This window comes from Leucoraja erinacea, chromosome 14 (assembly GCF_028641065.1).
Source record: "Leucoraja erinacea ecotype New England chromosome 14, Leri_hhj_1, whole genome shotgun sequence".
NCBI classification, from domain to species: Eukaryota; Metazoa; Chordata; class Chondrichthyes; order Rajiformes; family Rajidae; genus Leucoraja; species Leucoraja erinaceus.
Genome location: NC_073390.1, coordinates 1,506,275 through 1,527,352, shown reverse-complemented (window position 1 = coordinate 1,527,352; position 21,078 = coordinate 1,506,275). Strand labels below are relative to the sequence as shown.

The following is a 21,078-nucleotide window of genomic DNA, read 5'->3' as shown; positions in this document are numbered from 1 at the left end:
CCTACAAATCTTTGGAGCAACCGGAGAAAACCCACAATCAGGATCAATCCCGGGACTTTGGCGCTGTTAGGCAACAACTTTACTGCTGCACCATAGTGCCACCCCTATAAAATCTAGCACATCACTTCCAATACCTCCAATCAGACTGCCATCTTGTATCTGCACTGCACTGAGCCACGAATCACAGGGGAAGCCCAACCATTCTCCTTTGGCGTTTATGTTCTCAGGTCTTCCCCATCATTCTCATCTATATCTATCATAATAACCCTCTCCTTCTTTCATTTGTCCAACTTCCCTTTTGACATCAATCCTTCCCCTTCACAATGAGTTCCACATTGATCTGCATGAAGAATTTTGTTTTCATTTGCTCATTGGATTTATAGGTTAGTCTTATGTTGCTCCCTCTCCCCGCAAATGAAAACATACTCTCAGCAAACACACGGCACAAAACATTTTGTCATTTTTAAAGTGTCATCAGGCAACTAGGGTTGTTTTCTGATTAACTAATTAATTTTGAAAAGGTGATTAATCATTAATCAATCACTTTTCCTTGATTAACATGATTAATTATCAGTAATCTAGAACTCATTCTTTCTTGCCAAATTTATCTTTGTTTCACAAATGTGAACCTGCTTTAAATAAGGTAACAACGGTCTCATCGTCCAATAATGTGCACGATTGTGTAACAAAGAGGCCAACAAAGAGGCCAACAACACATTTGTCAGAATTTTGGCAAGATCACCAGTTGCTAGGGATGCAAGTGGGAGTTCCAGCCAGTGTCACTGTCCATTGGATCATCCAAGTACCTGAGTGGACCTGAATTGCCTGGGCTAAATCCTAACGTGAACAGCTTCATACAGTTTTCTGCCGATATTACCAGGACGCTGCTCCAGATTGGTCAGCATGAAATCAGATATTTGTTGAGTCTCAATGTCTGCAACACGTTTTCACCCAGCCCACTGCTAACAATGGCCTGTTTCCTTTGCATTCGTAACTTTGTTGCAGATCTTTCAATCATTTGTTTTATATCTATCCACATCACCGTCTATATCTCTTGTTCTCCATTCCCGGGACTCTCAGTCTGAAAAAGGGTCTCGACCCGAAACGTCATCTATTCCTTCTCTCCAGAGATGCTGCCTGTCCCGCAGAGTCACACCAGCTTTTAGTGTCTATCTTCGGTTTAAACCAGCATCTGCAGTTCCTTCCTACACAAGTTAAATATTTTGTCAGCTTTTGACAACTGCGCTGTCCAAATGCGAGAAAAACTAATTTCAATCAAATCCAAACTTTCAACTCACTCGGATGCCAGCTGCAATTCAGTTTCAGATGGAAATCGATGGTTGGTTGGAAGCTCACTAAGCATTGTTGATGTAACATCTTCCAGTTCCAAAAACCACCTCAGCAGAGCCAGCACTGAATTCCAACATGTTTTGCAGGCAAGGATCAATGCCATCTCATTTCCTTTTTCACATTTGACTCAATTTTGCATTAAATCATTTCATATGGGCAACTTGCAGAAAAAATAACAAGTTTGGAAATTTTTCGAATCAATGTTGTCTGCAAATTGAACATCAGCATCCATGGATTGATCTTCATCCCACTCACCGATGGAGTCATCATCACCTTCATCAGCATCATTGGACTCCTCAATCTTCTTCATAGTTGGCGTCCTGGTCATTCTCATCTTCAACACCATCAGCAGACAGGTTATGTGGCCGTTTGTACACCACATCAACCTTGGCCAAGTGAATGCCACATAAATTACACATTACTGGGAAATGCCTGGTTTTTGACCAAGCTTGTTCATAATACTATCTCCTTCAGTGGTCATCCCGACTTCATCTTTCTACAAATCAATGTCAAAAGTTTCCAGTTCATCAATGATCAGCTTTAGAACTTTTTCAACCATTGATTCGTATTATCGGAGACCAAAGAGCTTGTCAGTGTGGTACAAATTGAGACACATTTGGCAGTGATTTCTCTTTGAGGTCCACTCGCCTAAAGTGTGTGAAAAGCGGGCTTGAGATTCCAGCATTTCCTTCAGTTCCTGCTTCATTTCTACCTGAATTTCTGTTCCGCATTTCCAGCTATTTTTGATGTCGACACTTTTGGCCAAAGTTGCGAATGGAATTCTGTCTAACGCTGTCAAATGTGCAATAACAAACTTAAATGTTTCTGTTAGTTCCTTCTTGAAATGTGAAATGATTGTTCCTTGATTTGTGCAGGATGGAATGCCTGAGTTGTTTGAAGGCATTGGGTCAAATTGAAGGAATGCTTGTGTTCCAGATATTTGAATGAGGACTAGATTGGCTGATATCTGTAAGTCGTTTCACAATGCATGTACTTCACTAAATTCCTATCACTCTTTTTCACCAGAAAGTTGCGCCAAACCTCTGGCCTCTTGCCCTGAAAATCAGTCCCGTTTCTCGACATTTTGCTGTTCGAAATTTTCTGAACGCATTTAACTGATTGATTATGTTTAGGTTTTTATTGAGCTTTTCTGGATGAACTGGCTGAAAAATTACCAAACATTTATTTCCAAAACAAATCATTCTCATACAATCCTATTCGAGTACTAGCTCTAGGGAAGCGAGATCTTAGAAATGTAATCACTTTAATTGATTAATCACGATTTATCATGGGTGAATGATCATTCATCACTTTGTTTTTAACTGATTAATCAGAGCAGTGTTACAGGCAATCTCTTAGTTTTACTTAACTTTTAATTAAATTAGCTTTTGTTTTCTCACAAATGAAAACAGACCCAGTCCATTTATTCTTTACTGAGGGGAAGATTCAAGATTCAAGTGAGTTTATTGTCATGGGTCCCAGATAGGACAATGAAATTCTTGCTTTGCTTCAGCACAACAGAACATAGTAGGCATGACTACAGAACAGATCAGTGTGTCCATTTACCATTATATAAATATATACACACATGAATAAATAAACTGATAGTGCAAATAACAGATAATGGGCTATTAAAGTGGCAGGGGAGAGAGAAATGGAGCACCTGGAGTATGAATGAATTAATGAATACGTTTATTGTCATTGCACAATACTGTGCAACAAAATTCCATTGCATCTCCTCCGGTTAAAAAATACAAACACGACAACCATTGACACATATGTACACTTATTAGTCAAAATAATAAATAAGTATTTTAAAAGAATTTTAAAAAGAATGTTGCATTTCTTGGAATTACATTTTGCTTCCCCAGTTTTCTCTGTTGGAATTAAGTTATTTTATCGCACATGGGTAGAAACTATGGAGGGATGGGCGAGGAGTGGTGGTAAAGGATCTGGGTGGCGGGGTAGGGAGGAGTGTAGGGTGAGGAGCTGGGTAGATGAGAGGAGAATGGAGGGGAGGGGGAGAGTGGTTTACCTGCAAATGAAGAATTGAAATTGGGAATTTTCCAATTTCAGGTAATCCTTCCCACACCCCCCCCATCCCCGTCTCATATCCTCAGTTCCCCCAATCCATCACACACTTTTCTTCCCATACCCTGGTCTCATCACCCAATTCTTTTCTCCTCACATCTGCCCTCCTCCTCCCCTCCCTGTTCACATCTGCCCACCATCCTTTTCCTTGGTTCTACATTTCACTCCCCACCTTCCTCTCTTATCTGAAGACCCATTCGCAGACAAACCAGCTGAGATGGGGAAATAGCTCACAAATGCACTCAATGAGGCAAAACGCAGACAATGGCAGGAGCAAATAGAAACAACAGACCTACGACAGCAGCATCAGGAAGGCATGGGTGACACTGAGATGTTTCGGTAGTGACCCCACCCACAGTAAACCACGTGGAAATGTGACTGCTAACCAGGTTGTCCACCAGTTGTTGGTAAACGGCAAGAGTAGTGGTAAGAAACATCCACCCCCAAAGGTTGCTGATGGCAACAACCAAAACGACAGATGGTACACTCAACCTTTCACCATGGACAAACTCAACAAAGCCCTGAATGTGATGAAACCTAACAAGGCTTAGACAACATCAGAACTGAGATGCTGCAACATCTGGGTCCCAGAGCATGAGAATGACTGCCGGAGAGGTTTAACATCTGCATAGCAACCAACTCTATTCCACAAGTCTGGCGGAAATCCAAGGTTGTTGCTTTACCAAAACCAGGCAAAGATGCCAATTTTCCCAGCAGCTACCAGTCTATATCCCTGCTGTGCCACCCATACAAACTGATGGAAAGATCCATACTGAACTGCATTACGCTGGATGTAGATGATGTTTTGATACCTGTGCAGGCTGGATTCTGCCAAGGAAAGTCAACAACCGGACAACTGCCGAACCTTGCCCAGCACATTGAAGATGGCTTCGAGGGGAAGCTAATCACAGGTGCTGTATTTGTAGACTGGTCCGCAGCATATGATACTGTAAACCACCGTACCATGAAGGCTAAACTGCAACAAACACTACAGGACTCGCATCTTGTCCAGTTCATCATGACAATAAAATGGGGAACTGCCGCTTCTTCGTATGCCTGAATGGTCCGAACAGCCGTCGGAGATGCCAAAAGAATGGTCTACCACAGGGCAGTGTCCTTGCCCCAATGTTGTTCAATATATATACACCATTGACCAACCCATCACCCCCAATACTAGGTTGTTTCTGTATGCCGATGACTTATGCATCGCAATGCAACCCTCAGACTTCAGCCAGATTGAGACCGTACTAGAGGCTGCGCTGCAGAATTTGACAACATACTACCGCAGAACTCTCTGTGCCCAAACCCAACAGAAACACAAAGTGCAGCTTTCCACCTCCGGAACCGGGATGCGAAACGTCAACTGCAGGTGCGATGGAATGATGTCCTGTTGGAACACCGCAAAGCCCCAAAGTGTGGTCCTCGATCGCACGTTATCATATCGCCAACACGTTGAGAACACCAAGGCAAAGGTCAACACCCGGAACAAGGTCATCGAAAAATTGGCAAACAGCTCATTAGGAAGTGACCCAACAACAATCCGCACTGCAGTCCTGGTGCTCTGTTTCTCAGTGGTAGAATATGCAAGCCCCGTCTGGAGTTGCTCTAAACATGCACACATGGACTCTGCATTGAACACTGCCTGCAGGAAAACCACAGGATGCCTGAAGCCGACAAGGTTGAACATCTGTACGAGCTGGCAGGCATCGACGAACCATCTTGAAGACGTGATCGGGCAGCTGCAGTAGAATGCTTCAATGCGGACACAGACCCCCGCCACCTCAACATGCACAATCACCAACATGCCAAGAGTCGGAACAGCTTCATGGAACTAGAGCCATCTGTACCAGGCACCAAAACCAAACAACAGATGGCAGAAGCCCTAAACCGCCTCCGCCAGGACACCACCTGCCTTGTACTACCTGGGAAGCCCTAAACCGCCTCCGCACTGGAGTGGGACGTTGCGGACTCAACCTGAAGAAGTGGGGCCTCTTGATCTCTGACAAGTGCAACTGTGGAGAGGTACAGACAATGGCCCACCTACTGACTTGTGGAGGAGAGGCATGCACTGTGGACGATCTCCGCAGAGGCACAGACGTGGCACTGGCTGTGGCAAAACGATGGCAGAACGTTGTCTGATACACGAGTGAAAATGTAAGGAGGAACTGCAGATGCTGGTTTAAACTGAACATAGACACAGAATGCTGGAGTAACTCAGTGGGACAGGCAGCATCTCTGGAGAGAAGGAATGGGTGGCATTTCAGGTCGAAGAAAGATCTCAACCCGAAACACCACCCATTCCTTCTCTCCAGAGATGCTGCCTGTCCCGCTGACTTACTCCAGCATGTTCTTCTTTTACAGATACATTTTACAGATTCTCGTTGAGTTACTCCTGCACTTTGTCTCTTGTTATGTAACCCAGCATCTGCAGTTCCTTGTGTCTCTGTCACATGACACTTGTACATCTTCTACTCTGCCCATTGACCTCTGGTCCAGGAGGGGTCATCTGCAGGACTGCGAGCTGTCCATTGAGGTCAGTATCCAGGCAGCTCTGGGCATTTGGAATCATAGAGTGATGCAGTGTGGAAAGAGGCCCTTCAGCCCAGCTTGCCCACACTGGCCACCATGTCCCAGCTACACTCGTCCCACGAGCCTGCGTTGGGTCCATATCCCTCCATCATGGTGTACAATTTTGGTCGCCAAATTATAGGAAGGATGTCCATATCCCTCCATCATGTGACTGTCTAACCATTTCTTAAATTATGAGATAGTCCCCGGGGTATTATGAGGGGGAACTTCTCAACTACTGCTTGTTCCATATACGCACCACCCTTTGTGTGAAAAAGTTACCCCACAGATTCCTATTAGATCTTTTCCCCGTCACCTTGAACCTATGTCTTCTTGTCCTCAATTCACCTACTCTGGGCAAGAGACTCTGTGCATCAACCCATGGGAATATTTCATGTCCCACCAGGGATATGCAAACATTGGACCTGTGGTAAGCCAATGTTCAAGAGGCGTACAGATCCATAGCCCTTCTGCCACTGGGAAGATCTGACCACAACCTGGTTCACATCCTATCCAGGTATAAGCCAATGGGCCAGAGGCCACCTGTGTCTACAAGGTCAGTGCAGACATGGTCACAGGAGGCCTGTGACATACTACAGGGCTGTTTTGAGGTCACAGACCAGGACACACTCTGTAGCCCCCACGCAGAGGACATTGATGGACTCACGGACTGTATTACCAGCTCCATAAAGTTCTGTGTGGATAGCGTTGCCCCTGAGGAGACTGGTCACTGTTTCACCAACAACAAGCCCTGGGTCACCAGTGACATAAATGCCCTTCTCAACCAGAAGAAGAGGGACTTGAGGAATGGTGACAGGGAGGAGGTGAAACGGGTGCAGAAAGACCTGAAGGCCAGACTGAGACTGGGCAAGGTCGACTACAGGAGGAAGCAGGAGCGGAAACTGCAGCAGAACAGCACGAGGGATGCGTGGAGCAGGATGAAGCGCATTATAGGCGAAAACAGGACTGGACCAACGAGCTAACCCTGTTTTTAATAGATTTGATGGTGGTGCATCTACTCACCTTTCCCCCCACTCCCTGACGGACTCTCCCCCTCAATCCCCGTGGCCCACATCCTCTGCCCGTTCTGTGTCGCATCTGACCATCAAGGCTGAGCAGACTCCACCCAGGCAAAGCCACGGGCCCTGACGGTGTCAACCCTAGGGTACTCAAGGCATGTGTCTGCCAGTTGTGTGGAGTACTCCAGCACATCTTCAACATGAGCCTGAGCCTGGAGAGGGTTCGTGTGATGTGGAAGACATCCTGCCTGGATCCTGTACCAAAGAGGACACGTCCCAGCTCCTCCAATGACTGCAGACCGGTGGTGCTGACCTCACGCATCATGAAGTCACTGGAGAGGCTGGTGCTCACACACCTGTGACCCCTGGTAAACCCTACCTGGACCCCCTGCGGTTCGCTTACCAAACAACGGTGAGGGTTTAGGAAACCATCATCCACCTGCTTCATCATTCCCATGCTCACCTGGATAAACCAGGAAGCATTGTGAGAGTTGTGTTTACTTCTCCAGTGCTTTTAACACCATCCATCCTGCACTGCTCGTGAGCAAACTGATGAAGATGCGGGTGGATGCTCCATTGGTGGCCTGGATCACCAACTACCTGACAGGATGCCCACAGTATGTCAGGCTGCAGAACTGTGTCTCAGACATGGTGGTGAGCAACACAGTGGCCCCACAGGGGACGGTCTTCCCTCCCTTCCTGTTCACCATCTACACCTCGGATTTCAGATACAACTCGGACTCCTTCCATCTGCAGAGGTTTTCAGATGACTCTGCAATTGTGGGCTGCATCAGTGAGGGGAGGGAAGCTGAATACAGAGGTGTAGTCAACGACTTTGTCGAGTGGTGTGGGCTGAATCACCTGCAGCTCAACACCGACAAGACTAAGGAGTTAATGGTGGACTTTAGGAGGAGAGGAACATCCCTGTTCCGTGTCTCCATCAATGGTGTGGATGTGCAGTTTACCAGGGAGTACAAATAGCTTGGAGTGTACCTGGACACTAAGCTGGACTGGTCCAGGAATGCTGAGGCCCTGTACAAGAAGGGACAGAACGCCACAGGAGATTCTTCTTCCCTGTGGCTATCAAACTGGACAACTCCTCCCCCTTCTGTCTTGGGGTCGACTGAAACTGAGTGACCCCTCCCCACATCCCCAAAACCGTCACTTTATTTTCATGTTTCATATTTCATGTATTTGTGTTTTTTTAAGATTGTTGGCAAATTAATTTCCCTCCTGGGGTAAATAAAGTTCTATCATATCACAAGTTATATCACAAGTTAGGGCTTTATTCTTTGGAGCACAGAAGGTTAAGGGGGGACTTGATAGAGGTCTTTAAAATGATGAGAGGGATAGACAGAGTTGACGTGGATAAGCTTTTCCCACTGAGAGTAGGGAAGATTCAAACAAGGGGACATGACTTGAGAATTAAGGGGCAGAAGTTTAGGGGTAACATGAGGGGGAACTTCATTACTCAGAGAGTGGTGGCTGTGTGGAATGAGCTTCCAGTGGAAGTGGTGGAGGCAGGTTCGTTTGTAACATTTAAAAATAAATTGGATAGTTATATGGACGAGAAAGGAATGGAGGGTTATAGTCTGAGCGCAGGTATATGGGACTAGGGGAGATTATGTGTTCGGCACGGACTAGAAGGGTCAAGATGGCCTGTTTCCGTGCTGTAATTGTTATATGGTTATATGGTTATATCGTATCGATCTATTCCTCACATTTGCACGGTTCAGTGCCCTTGCCTGCTGTTCAACAAGAAATGCAGCTTCTGCCTGCTGAATATTACACAAAGCTAATGACCAAGGCTCCAAGGTGAACATTGAAAATTATTTTGGGGTATTAAAAGTTAATTGCAGTTAGAATTAATGAATAATGAATGAATCAAATGTTATTAGCCAAGTATGTATACACACAAAGAATGTGCCTTGGTGCTTTGCTCCCAAAAGAATATAAACACAATATAGAGCACAGTTAAAAATAAAACATAATAATTTAAACATGTGAAAATAAAGTACCAGAGTAAAAAAAGGCTACAAACATTTGGTTGTTGAGTAGAGCTACTGCTCATGGAAAAAAAACTATTTTTATGTCTGGCTCTGGCAGCTTTGAAGTCCGGAGTCGGCTTCCAGAGGGAAGTGATTCAAAGAGTTTGTGGCCAGCGTGAGAGGGGTCAGAGATGATCTTGCCCGCTCGCTTCCTGGCCCTTGAAGTGTACAGTTCATCAATGGAGGGAAGGTTGCAGCCATGATGCTTATATGAGAACCAACAGCGTGGGAGAATGCTAGCATGGCTGAGAAATAAACATCCTCATTATCGTGTGTGGTTATTTACATCCAAGCGGAATATGTTTCAGATAATGCAGTGTAGTACTTGTGTCCCAATGAGCTTGTTTGTGGAGATTTGTTGAAGGAAGGAACCCCAGGGTCAATGTAACAATTTCATGCTGTACATGATAAAAATTATCTGATCAGCTTTATGATTCAGATTAAATTGCATTTGGAACCAGCATTGGCATAATTCTAGAAGGTTTGGCACTAAAAACAAGTGCTTTAATGCATTTACTTGTTTAGGTGACCCTCGGACTTGATCGGACTTTGCTGGCTTTACCTTGCACGAAATGTTATTTCCTTGCACTGTAAATGTACTGCAAATACACTGTATGGCTCGATTGTAAACATGTATAGTCTTTCCCCTGACTGGTTAGCGGAAGCTTTTCACTGTACATCTGACAATAAACAAAATTAAAACTTAAACTGAATGTTTGTTTAAGGCCAATGCAGCTGAAAGTTGTTCCAGTGAATTTAGACGAGATCCGACTAATCAGTACCCAGTGGGAGTGAAAGCAATGATTTATCCATAGCAGAGCACATCACCAGCTGTTGCATAAAGTTAGAAATGAAGTGAAAATATTACGTAATTAAAAGGGAACTGCAGATGCTGGTTTTATACCTCAACACTGCCAGCTGAACACAATCACAGCATGTTTGCTCACATTTGGACAGATCATGATTTTTAAAACTGTCGAAGTTTCCATGAGGTCAGATATTCTATCAACTCAGCAGATTACAGTCAACACTTCTTTAGATATGTTAAGGGAAAAATAGTGTAGCAAAGTCAAATGTGGGTCCCTTGAAGGCAGACATGGGTGAAATTATTATGGGCAACAAGGAAATGGCAGAAGAGTTGAACAGGTACTTCGGATCTGTCTTCACTAAGGAGGACACAAAACAATCTCCCAGATGTACTGGAGGACGGAGGATCTAAGGGGGTCGAGGAACTGAAATAAATTTTCATTAGGCGAGAAATAGTATTGGGTAGGCTAATGGGACTGAAGGATGATAAATCCCCTGGGCCTGATGGTTTGCATCACAGGGTCCTCAGGGAGGTGGCTCTAGAAATAGTGGACGCATTGGTGATCATTTTCCAATATTCAATAGATTCAGGATCAGTTCCTGTGGATTGGAGGATAGCTAATGTTATCCCACTTTTCAAAAAAGGAGCGAGAGAGAAAACGGGGAATTACAGACCAGTTAGCCTGACTTTGGTGGTGGGAAAGATGCTGGAGTCAATTATTTAAGAGGTAATAATGGGGCATTTGGATAGCAGTAAAAGGATTAGCCCAAGTCAACATGGACTTATGAAAGGGAAATCATGCTTGACTAATCTTCTGGAATTTTTTGAGGATGTGACAAGTAAAATGGATGAAGGGGAACCAGTGGATGTAGTGTACCTAGACTTTCTGAAAGCCTTTGATAAGGTCCCGCATGGGAGGCTGATGACTAAAATTAGAGCACATGATATTGGGGGTAGGGTGTTGACATGGATAGAAAATTGGTTGGCAGACCGGAAGCAAAGAGTAGGAGTGAACGGGCAGGCAGTGGCGAGTGGCGAGTGGAGTGCCGCAAGGCTCGGTGTTGGGGCCGCAACTATTTACCATATATATTAATGATTTGGAAGAGGGAATTAGGTGCAACACTAGCAAGCTTGCGGATGACACAAAGCTGGGTGGCAGTGTGAGCTGTGAAGAGGATGTTAGGAGGTTGCAGGGTGACCTAGACAGGTTGAGTTAGTGGGCAGATGCGTGGCAGATGCAGTATAATATAGATAAATGTGAGGTTATCCACTTTGGCGGCAAAAACAAGGGGGCAGATTATTATCTCATTGGGGTTAGGTTAGGTTAGGTAAGGGGGAGGTGCAGCGAGACCTGGGTGTCCTTGTACACCGGTCACTGAAAGTTGGCTTACAGGTACAGCAGGCAGTGAAGAAAGCTAATGGAATGTTAGCCTTCATAACAAGAGGATTTCAGTATAGGAGTAAAGAGGTTCTTCTGCAGTTGTATAGGGCTCTGGTGTACAGTTTTGGTCTCCTAATTTAAGGAAGGACATCCTTGTGATTGAGGCAGTACAGCAGAGACAACGAAATGCATTCACGAGATTGATCCCTGAGATGGCGGGGCTGTCATATGAGGAAAGATTGAAAAGACTAGGCTTGTATTCACTGGGGTTTAGAAGGATGAGGCTATGTCTTATAGAAACATATAAAATTATAAAAGGACTGGACAAGCTAGATGCAGGGAAAATGTTCCCAATGTGGGGCGAGTCCAGAACCAGGGGCCACAGTCTTAGAATAAAGGGGAGGTCATTTAAGACTGAGGTGAGAAAAAACTTTTTCAACCAGAGAGTTGTGAATTTATGGAATTCCCTGCCACAGCGGGCAGTGGAGGCCAAATCACTGGATGGATTTAAGAGAGAGTTAGATAGAGCTCTAGGGGCTAGTGGGGTCAAGGGATATGGGGAGAAGGCAGGCACGGGTTATTGATAGGAGGCGATCAGCCATGATCACAATGAATGGCGGTGCTGGCTCGAAGGACCGAATGGCCTCCTCCTGCACCTATTTTCTATGATTCTGTGTTTCTATGTTTAAAATTCTTAATGCTGTCAAATAACCATAGTTTTCACCACTGGCCAGGATATTTCGACCTGCAGAACTGGGTCTGATGCTCCATGATCTCGTGTGCAAACTTCTTGTGTAGGAAGGAAATGTTTAAGAAGGAACTGCAGATGCTGGAAAATCAAAGGTGGACAAAAATGTTGGAGATACTTCGCGGGTGAGGCAGCATTTATGGAGCGAAGGAAATAGGCAACGTTTCGGATCGAAACACTTCTTCAGAATGATGTGAAGTCTGAAGAAGGGTTTTGACCCGAAACGTTGCCTATTTCCTTCGCTCCATAGATGCTGCCTCACCAGCCGCGTTTCTCCTGCATTTTTGTCTACCAAGGAAATGTAGATGCTGGTTTACACCGACGATGAACACAAAATGCTGGAGTAACTCAGCGGGATAAGCAGCATCTCTGGAGAGAAGGAATGGGTAACGTTGAGACCCTTCTGCGTTCTTTCTATCCAGAGATGCTTCCTGTCCCACTGAGTTACTCCAGCTTTTTGTGTCTATCTTCTTGTTGTACTAGCAATTTGAGATTTATGGTGGAAAATTAAATAGTATGCAATTGGAATGGTAGATTACATGTATATGGATGTACTGTACATTTGAAGAGTGTTTGAAAAAGTTGCACAGATATTTTAAATAAATGTTTCCATAAAGCAAAGCATTTACTATGAAAACTTACAATGTGCAAACTGTACATGAAACCAGGTAATGGGAGGCTCAGGCCAAAAGATCTGATTAACATTACGTTCATTATCCACTTGTGAATGGACTAAATGATAATAGCTAACGTTAAGGGAAGTGGATGCATTTTGAAAAACCACTGAGTGACATGTTCCAGTTATTGAATCTATGGAAAATGCATCATCCGCAATACACCATGCACCTGTTATTTGTGAATAATGAGATGATATAGATGAGCACATTAATCCAATGGAAAATATTGTGTTCACATTGATCTGAATAATCTCCATTATAAATGCGATGAAATCAATACAAAACTAAAACTCTGATCTTGTGCTCTTCCGGTTTGCGCGGTTTTTCTATTTGCGTGAAAATAGTACGCAATAGTGCTACGAGTTTTCATCAGCTCACTCACCGTTCTCCTGTGCCACAAGTTTTGTTCCAATCGGTAATAAGCGAGGTTTAAAAATCGTAAAAAACAAAGCATGCGCAGATCGATCTCCTCTCAGCGCCGCGTGGATTGGTCTATTCTGCTGTCACTCCCCTGGACAGTCCGCCCCGTCCTGCGCCATTGCGTCTTTACTGGAGCTGAGGGACGCTGGGGGTGGCCGGTGGAAGTCTCCAACCGGGCACACATCACGGAGGGACCCCCCCCCCCCCCCATGGCTCTTCCCAAGTCTTCTCTCTGAGCTCCCCCCCCCCCCCCCACACGTCCACACACTGGCGCGGCCATAGCTACGGGTGCTTCCGATCTGAGGACCAGCTCCATCGACGGCTGATGCTCCTCCGGGGCACATAAGATGGGAGAGGAGCGGGAAACCCGAGATTCTGGGGAGGGAGTGTGGGGGAGGAGAGGAGGTAGAGGGAGAGAAGGGGGGTAGGGAATGGAGACCAGTTATGGAGGGAGTGACTGAGGGTAGGGAAAAGGCGAGGTGAGGGTGGGATGGGGAGGGTATGAGGGGAGGGAAAAGAGGGAGGTGAGGAGGGAGAGTGGAGGAGGAGGGGGAATAGAGGGAGAGGAGGGGGGAGTAGAGGGGGGTAGTTGGGGAGGTAGGAGTGGGGAATAGAGGGAGAGGTGGGCAGTGGGGTAGGTGAGGAGTGGGAGATAGGGGGGTAGGGAGGGGGGAGGAATTACGGAGGGAGGGATTGGGGGAGGGGAGGAGGAGAGGGGGGAAGAAGAGGGAGGGTGAAGAGGAGGGGGAGAGAGTGCTAGGGATGAGGGGAAATTAGATGTGCCTATGCAGTTGGGGGCTATGGGTGAGTGGTGGAATATTGCTTTGAGGGACGAAGTGTAAAATCATTAACTCCAATTTCAATAATAGCTAGAGCAAGTGCAGATCCGTTGGGTCAGCGCACACACACACACACACACACACACACACACACACACACACACACACACACACACACACACACACACACACACACACACACACCCCCACCCCCCCCCCCCCACACACACACACACACACACACACACACACACACACACACACACACACACACACACACACACACACACACACACACACACACACACACACACACACACACACACACACACACACACACACACACACACACACACACACACACACCACACACACACACACACACACACACAGTCAACATTTCTCAAACTGGTCAGCGGTAGATTAAGTGAGAGCAAACATTGGATGTCTGACAGAGTCTGAATATCAGTAGGTTCACGGCCCTGGGACTTGACTATCCAAGCAACACCTAGACGCACAGTCACGTCACGGTGGCTTGTCGTACATTTCACTTTTGGGGATATGCAGTTTGGAAGTGGCAGAATTGGTTAGTCAGGCCACTAATAATTTAACTTTCACCTCCAGATCCTAGCTCCGGTTTGCACAATATTAACTGCGTGAATGTTTCAGCATTGACATAATAATTCAAGTATTGCCCTGCTCAGCAAGTGGATCCAAAGGGTAGAGCCATCGAGTGATAGTGTGGAAACACAACTTGCCCACCCCTTGCCCATGTCCCACCTACACTAATCCCACCTGCCCATATACCTCCAAACCTGTCCAATCCATGTACCTGTCTAACTGTTTCTTAAATGATGGGATAGTGCCAGCCTCAACTACCTCCTCTGGCAGCTTGTTCCATACACCCACCACCCTTTGCGTGAAAAAGTTACCCCTTTAGATTACTATTGTCTTTTCCCCTTTACCTTAAACCTATGTCCTCCGTTCCTCGATTCACCTACTCTGGGCAAAAGACTGCATCTACCCGATCTATTCCTCTCATGATTTTATATCATAAGATCACCCTTCATCCTCCTGCGCTCTAAGGAATAGAGTCCCAGCCTACTCAACCTCTCCCTATAGCTCAGACCCGCTAGTCCTGGCAACATCCTCGTAAATTTTCTCGGTGCCCTTTCCAGCTTGCCAACATCTTTCCTAAAACATGGTGCCCAGAACTGAACACAATACTCTAAATGCGGCCTCACCAATGTCTTATACAACTGCAACATGAGTTCCCAAAAAAAAATATCAACTAATGTGCAACAAAACTGTTAGATTGTGGTCTATGTTTAGACTTTTAACATATGTGGTTTGCTTATTTCAGTAATTGCAAATGGAATTGCAATTTTTTACTGTGTTGATCCTGGGAAATAAAATCCATTAATAATCTAAGCCACACAGATCAGATATTGTCATAGTGAGGCTAAACGCAAATTGGAGGAGCAGCATCTCATATTTCGCTTGGGCAGCTTACATGAATATTAATTTCTCTAACTTCAGGTAGCCCCGGCATTCCTTCTCTCTATCCCTCCCCCACCCAAGTCACACTAGTTTCTCGTTACTGTTTTGCATATCTTTAATTCATTGTTCTTTATCTCTCCACATCACTGTCTATATCTGTCCTTTCCCTTACCCCTATCCAGGGCCGTCGTACCAGCATTATAGGCCCCCGGACAAAGCAGTGCACTGGGGGCCTACACTGGGGGCCTACACCTACACAACCACTCACAGGAATACAAATGTAAATGGTCGATAAAGGTAAACATATATTTATTAATACTTCCAACAAAATCAGTGTACAGCAAAGATGAAAACACAAACGTTCGAACAACGGGTGGCGTTGCGAGCCGGCAGCCTCGCCGGCAGCTGTTCGTCCTTTCCACTTTTTTTTGTGTTTAGTTTGTCTACAAGTGTGTTTAAGTGTGGGGGCGGGGGGGGCGGGAATTGGGGGAAACTGTTTTTTTGAGTGTGTGTGTGTCAGTGTAGTGCGACTTTTCTCCAAGTTGTATTTTGCCCTCCCTCGCGACCTAACAGCTTGGATTGGTGCATCCTTTCCCGGAGTCGGGTCCAGAGCTTCAGCAGCGGGCGCAGCGCGGACTTTCCAACGCGGAGCCGGGCGATCCCTTGCCGGGGGTCGCTAGAAGAAGTGCTCCGATCGCTGGTCTGCGGCCTATAACATACTGAAGCCACGGTCTGTGGAGTTTCGAGCCACGGGCGCGGTCTGGACGTTAAGAGCTCCGACCGTCGGCCTGCGGCCTATAACATTGTGAAGCCACGGACTGAAGCATGGGGCCCCTATACTTGTGGGGCCCCGGGCAACTGCCCAGCATGCCCATGCGTTAAGATGGCCTTGCCCCTAACCAGTCTGAAGAAGGGTCCTGACCCAAAAGGCCACCCATTCATTCTCTCCAGAGATGCTGCCTGGTCCCCTGAGTTACTCCAGCTTTTGGTGTCCATCTTCTTATATTGTAAAGGTATATTGTGCAAACATCGCATTTGATATAAAATTAAAGCTATCTTTCCATTAATTGATTGCCTGATGACCATTTCCAGTTGAAATATTATTCAGATTGCCACACAAGAACAGAAGAACAGAGAACTCTCAGCCATATAATCAAGTATGCCTGAATTAGTTATGTTAGTGCAGCAAATGCTGGTAGATTTCATCAGTATCCCTATTAGTAGACAAAATATACTTTAATGATCAAGAAATATCCCGTGCTTGCCAAGTACGATTATTCCTGCAGCACTGGTATCATAAACTCACAGCGTTAAATTACAACAATATCAAAACACTTAACGATTATTATAATATTAAACACAAGTTCCTCAGTTATCCAACCCCCTTAACACTTCATTGTGGGAACTCAGCTGAATTTTACATTACATTTTGTGGGCTAAATTTAATCAAAACTGGAAACAGCTGGTGGGATTGTGAAGTATGATTACTCGGTGTCAATTTGGTTCATTTGATGCTACTTGTGAAATTTGTGCTGCTTGATCATTTTAATAATCTCATTGTCCAATTAGTCCTGCTGTTGATTTACTTAGTGCCTTGTTACAGGAGGTGCTAGATTTCAGAGTACTTAAAGCCAGCCAAGTCCTTGTAATGGGAACTCATTGTCTCATTAAAGATAGACACATAAAGCTAGAGATACTCAGCGGGCCAGGCAGCATCTATGGAGAGAAGGAATGAGTAACGTTTTGGGTCGTGACCCTTCTCCAGACCTGTCTCATTGTCTGTAACTCGTTTTCACCTAGCACACAGCTAACAATGGCACACAGAAGTGCTGGAGAAACTCAGCGGGTGCAGCAGCATCTATGGAGTGAAGGAGATAGGCAACATTTCGGGCCGAAACCCTTCTTCAGACTGGGTGACCAGTCAGAAGGGTGATCAGTCTGAAGAAGGGTTTCGGCCTGAAACTTTGCCTATCTCCTTCGCTCCATAGATGCTGCTGCACCCGCTGAGTTTCTCCAGCATTTTTGTGTACCTTCGATTTTCCAGCATCTGCAGTTCCTTCTTAAACACACAGCTAACAATGGTCTGTTTCCTTTCTAATTGTTACTATATATTTCATTAATTTGTTCTATGTCTCTCCACATCACCATCGATATATCTCGTTTCTCTTTCCCCGACTCTGAGTCTGAAGAAGGGTCTCGACCCTAAACGTCACCAATTCCTTTTCTCCAGAGATGCTGCCTGTCCCACTGAGTTACTGATAACTACACCGGTGGAAACTGTGCCCAGGTGCTGCTCCTTAAAGACTGTGTTAGGGAAGTGGAGCAGCAGCTGGATGACTTCAAGACTCTCCATGGGAATGAGAGCTTTGTAGACAGGAGTTACAAGGAGATGGTAAGGTCTAAGGTGCAGCATAGGTGGATGAACACAAGGAAAGGGAGTAGGCAGACAGCCAGTGACCGCTGTGGCCTTTCCCCTTCGAAACAGGTTTTTCCTTTTGGATAGATACAAATTGCTGGAGTAACTCAGCGGGTCAGACAGCAGCTCTGGAGAGACGGAATATGTGACATTTCTGGTCGAGACCCTTCTTCAGACCTTTTGGATACTGTTGGGGTAGAGGTGACTCTTCAGGGGTGAGCAGCCTGTGGCACTGAGCCTGGAGGTACTGCAGGGAAGGGTGATATCAGGCAGAGCCATATTGGTGGGAGACTGGTTAGTCAGGGGGCTGTGCAGCAATTGAGACTCCAGGATGGTGGGCTGCATCCCTATGCAAGGGGTTCAGGATGTCTTGGAACAGCTGCATGACATTCTCAAGGGGAAGGGGGAGCAGTCAGACGTCATGGTTCATGTTGGTACAAATCAGATAGATAGGAATAGGGAAGAGGCCCTGAAAAAGGAATGTAGGGAGTTAGGAAAACGGTTAAAAAGTCAGACCTCCAGGGTCGTGATCTACAGATTACTGACGGTGACACATGCTAGTGCGTTGTGAGAGGGGCTAGTTGAGGAGGTACTGTAACAACATTTGGACAGGTACATGAATAGGAAAAGTTTAGATGGATATGGAACAAATGCAGGCAGGTTGGACTAGTGCAGATGGAGCATCTTGATCAGTATGGGCAAGTTGGGCCAAATGGCCTGTTTCCATGCTGGATGACTCTATATAGGGTTTGTTTTGTAGACACAAAAAATGCTGGAGCAACTCAGTGGGTCAGGCAGCATCTCTAGAGAAAAGGAATAGGTGATGTTTCAGGTGGGAACCCTTCTTCAGACTGGGTCATCTATTCCTTCTCTCCAGAGATGCTGCCTGAACGATGCGTTACTCCAGCATTATGTGTCTATCTTCGGTGTAAACCAGCATCTGCAGCACCTTCCTACACATAGATTTTGATTTATAATGGCTGTGGGCAGAAACCTTGTGTTGTGGGATGCGGAGAATAGGGATGGCAGGCACTTCTTTATTTCAAAGCAGTATTAGACACTCTGACACTCATTTTCCGTGACTGTCATTTACAGATGGAGGACATTTTCTTAAATAATATTTTTGATAAATATTTAAACACCCTTATATTCCAATAACTAATCTTTATTTCTCATTTATCAAGGTACAAAAGTAACATGGACCTTTAGGCATAATTTTATTGTATTATATTGTATTGTAATTAATTTATTAGTCAAGTATGTAAAAACATACACATTATATTATGCAGATTATAATTTTACATTAACTATGAATCACGTTTTTGGTCAAATGGCAGTGGAGGCTAATTCACTGGATGTATTCAAGAGAGAGTTCGATTTAGCTCTTAGGGCTAACGGAATCGAGGGATATGGGAGAAAGCAGGGACGGGGTATTGATTCTGGATGAGCAGCCATGATCATATTGAATGGCGATTGAAGGCCGAATGGCCTGCTACTGCACCTATTTTCTATATTTCTCAGTCCCAAAATGTGTGTGAATATTTTCAAGTCTCTTACCTCTTTTCCTAATGGCATTCCACTTCCTAACGCACAAGTTAAGCCAATGACCTTTGCTACAAATGTTTTTAAGGTGAGATATTCCTTTAGCACCACTCCACGTAGGATGGTCTTCATCTCTGGGATCCCAGAACCTGAGGAAAGAACATATATTGTGTTCAAATAGTGCCAAAGTAGTGCTCAATATCAGTACTTCAAATATCCAATGAGTGGAAATTAAAAGTAAATAAGACAATGGTTAACAAAAGACTACCATGGATAATGCCGTCTTAAATAACGTGAGTTACGCCATGTTAAAAAGGCACAAAGTGTGCCTGACCCGTTGAGTTACTCCAGCACTCCGTGCTTTTTTTTTGTAAATGAGCAACTGCAGTTTCTTGTTTCCACTTTGTAGTTATACGAGTTATATTGCTTTTGACATTAATAATTCCTATCAATGTATAAGAATATTATAGTAGTTATCGTATTGACGTGCTAATCACATGTGCTTTGAAATGAAAGAACAGAGAGTGCTGGAGTAACTCAGCGGGTCAGGCAGCATCTCTGGAGAACATGGATAGGTGACGTTTCACAGAGTGCTGGAGCAACTCAGAACATGGATAGGTGACTTTCACAGAGTGCTGGAGCAACTCAGCGGGTCAGGCAGCATCTGTGGAGAACATGGATAGGTGACGTTTCACAGAGTGCTGGAGTAACTCAGCGGGTCAGGCAGCATCTCTGGAGAACATGGATAGGTGACGTTTCAGGTCAAGATCAAACCCGAAACATCACCCATCTCAGGTTCTCCAGAGATGCTGCCCCATATGCTGAGTTACTCCAGAATTGTTTCCTTTTGTGTATTAACCAGCATCTGCTGTTCAGTGAAACCAATTTTTCCTAACCTTCCATCCCCTTCCATTTTTGGAATCAGAATCTGAATGGCTTTCAAGATATTTTGTTCAAGGCCAACAAATACTAGAAAGTTAGATAAAAAGAAAATGACTTGAATAACCAGTTAACTGTTGCATTTATCTCCATGCTTGTTCAAACATTGGAAGAACAGTTTCACTCATTTAAAGTAAAAATCACTGCTTGAGCAAATGTAGGCGAGCATGTGTGTTACATGTGGAAATTATCTTGAATGTAGGAAGATACAGTAAGAAATGTAACCAATGTAGAAGTGACGAATAAAGGGCCTGTCCCACGGGCGTCATTTGCGTGTCACGCAGGCGGCACGCGAAGAATTTGTAAATCCCAAAATCCTGGGGCGCCGTGCGTGCCCGCGCGTCACTGTCTACGCCACCACGCACCAGCGCGCATCACGTGCGTGTCACGACGCAAAAATTATGTCGCGTAAATGACGCGCAAATGACGCCCAAGTGGGAAAGGCCCTTTAGGATTTATTTAATGAAAGCTGATGGCAGTTGGTGAATCACTTCAAGGAGCAAGTGAGGAATGTTGCCGTGAATGAAGCCCTGCTAGACTGTTGAACCGAAGATCGACACAAAAAGCTGGAGTAACTCAGCAGGTCAGCATCTCTGGAGAAAAGGAATAGGTGAATTTTCGGGCCGAGACCCTTCTTCAGACTGGACGTCAGGGGAAAGGGAAACAGGAGATATAGACAGTGATATAGAGAGATATAGAACAAATGAATGAAAGATATGCAAAAAAGTAATGATGATAAAGGAAACGGGCCATTGTTAGGTGAAAACAAGTTACAGACAATGAAACTCAAGA

The 21,078-nt window shown here is 45.1% G+C and overlaps 1 protein-coding gene across 2 annotated transcripts in view; it reads right to left on the bottom strand.

The window, feature by feature from the left end:
- The window catches only part of LOC129703182 (chloride channel protein 2-like), a 496,183-nt gene that overhangs the window by 248,218 nt on the left and 226,887 nt on the right, over nucleotides 1-21,078 (bottom strand). For both annotated transcript variants that reach the window (XM_055645357.1, XM_055645358.1), the window contains exon 5: nucleotides 19,363-19,496. In XM_055645357.1, the coding sequence (XP_055501332.1) occupies nucleotides 19,363-19,496 (134 nt within the window). The remainder of the gene's footprint in view (nucleotides 1-19,362; nucleotides 19,497-21,078) is intronic.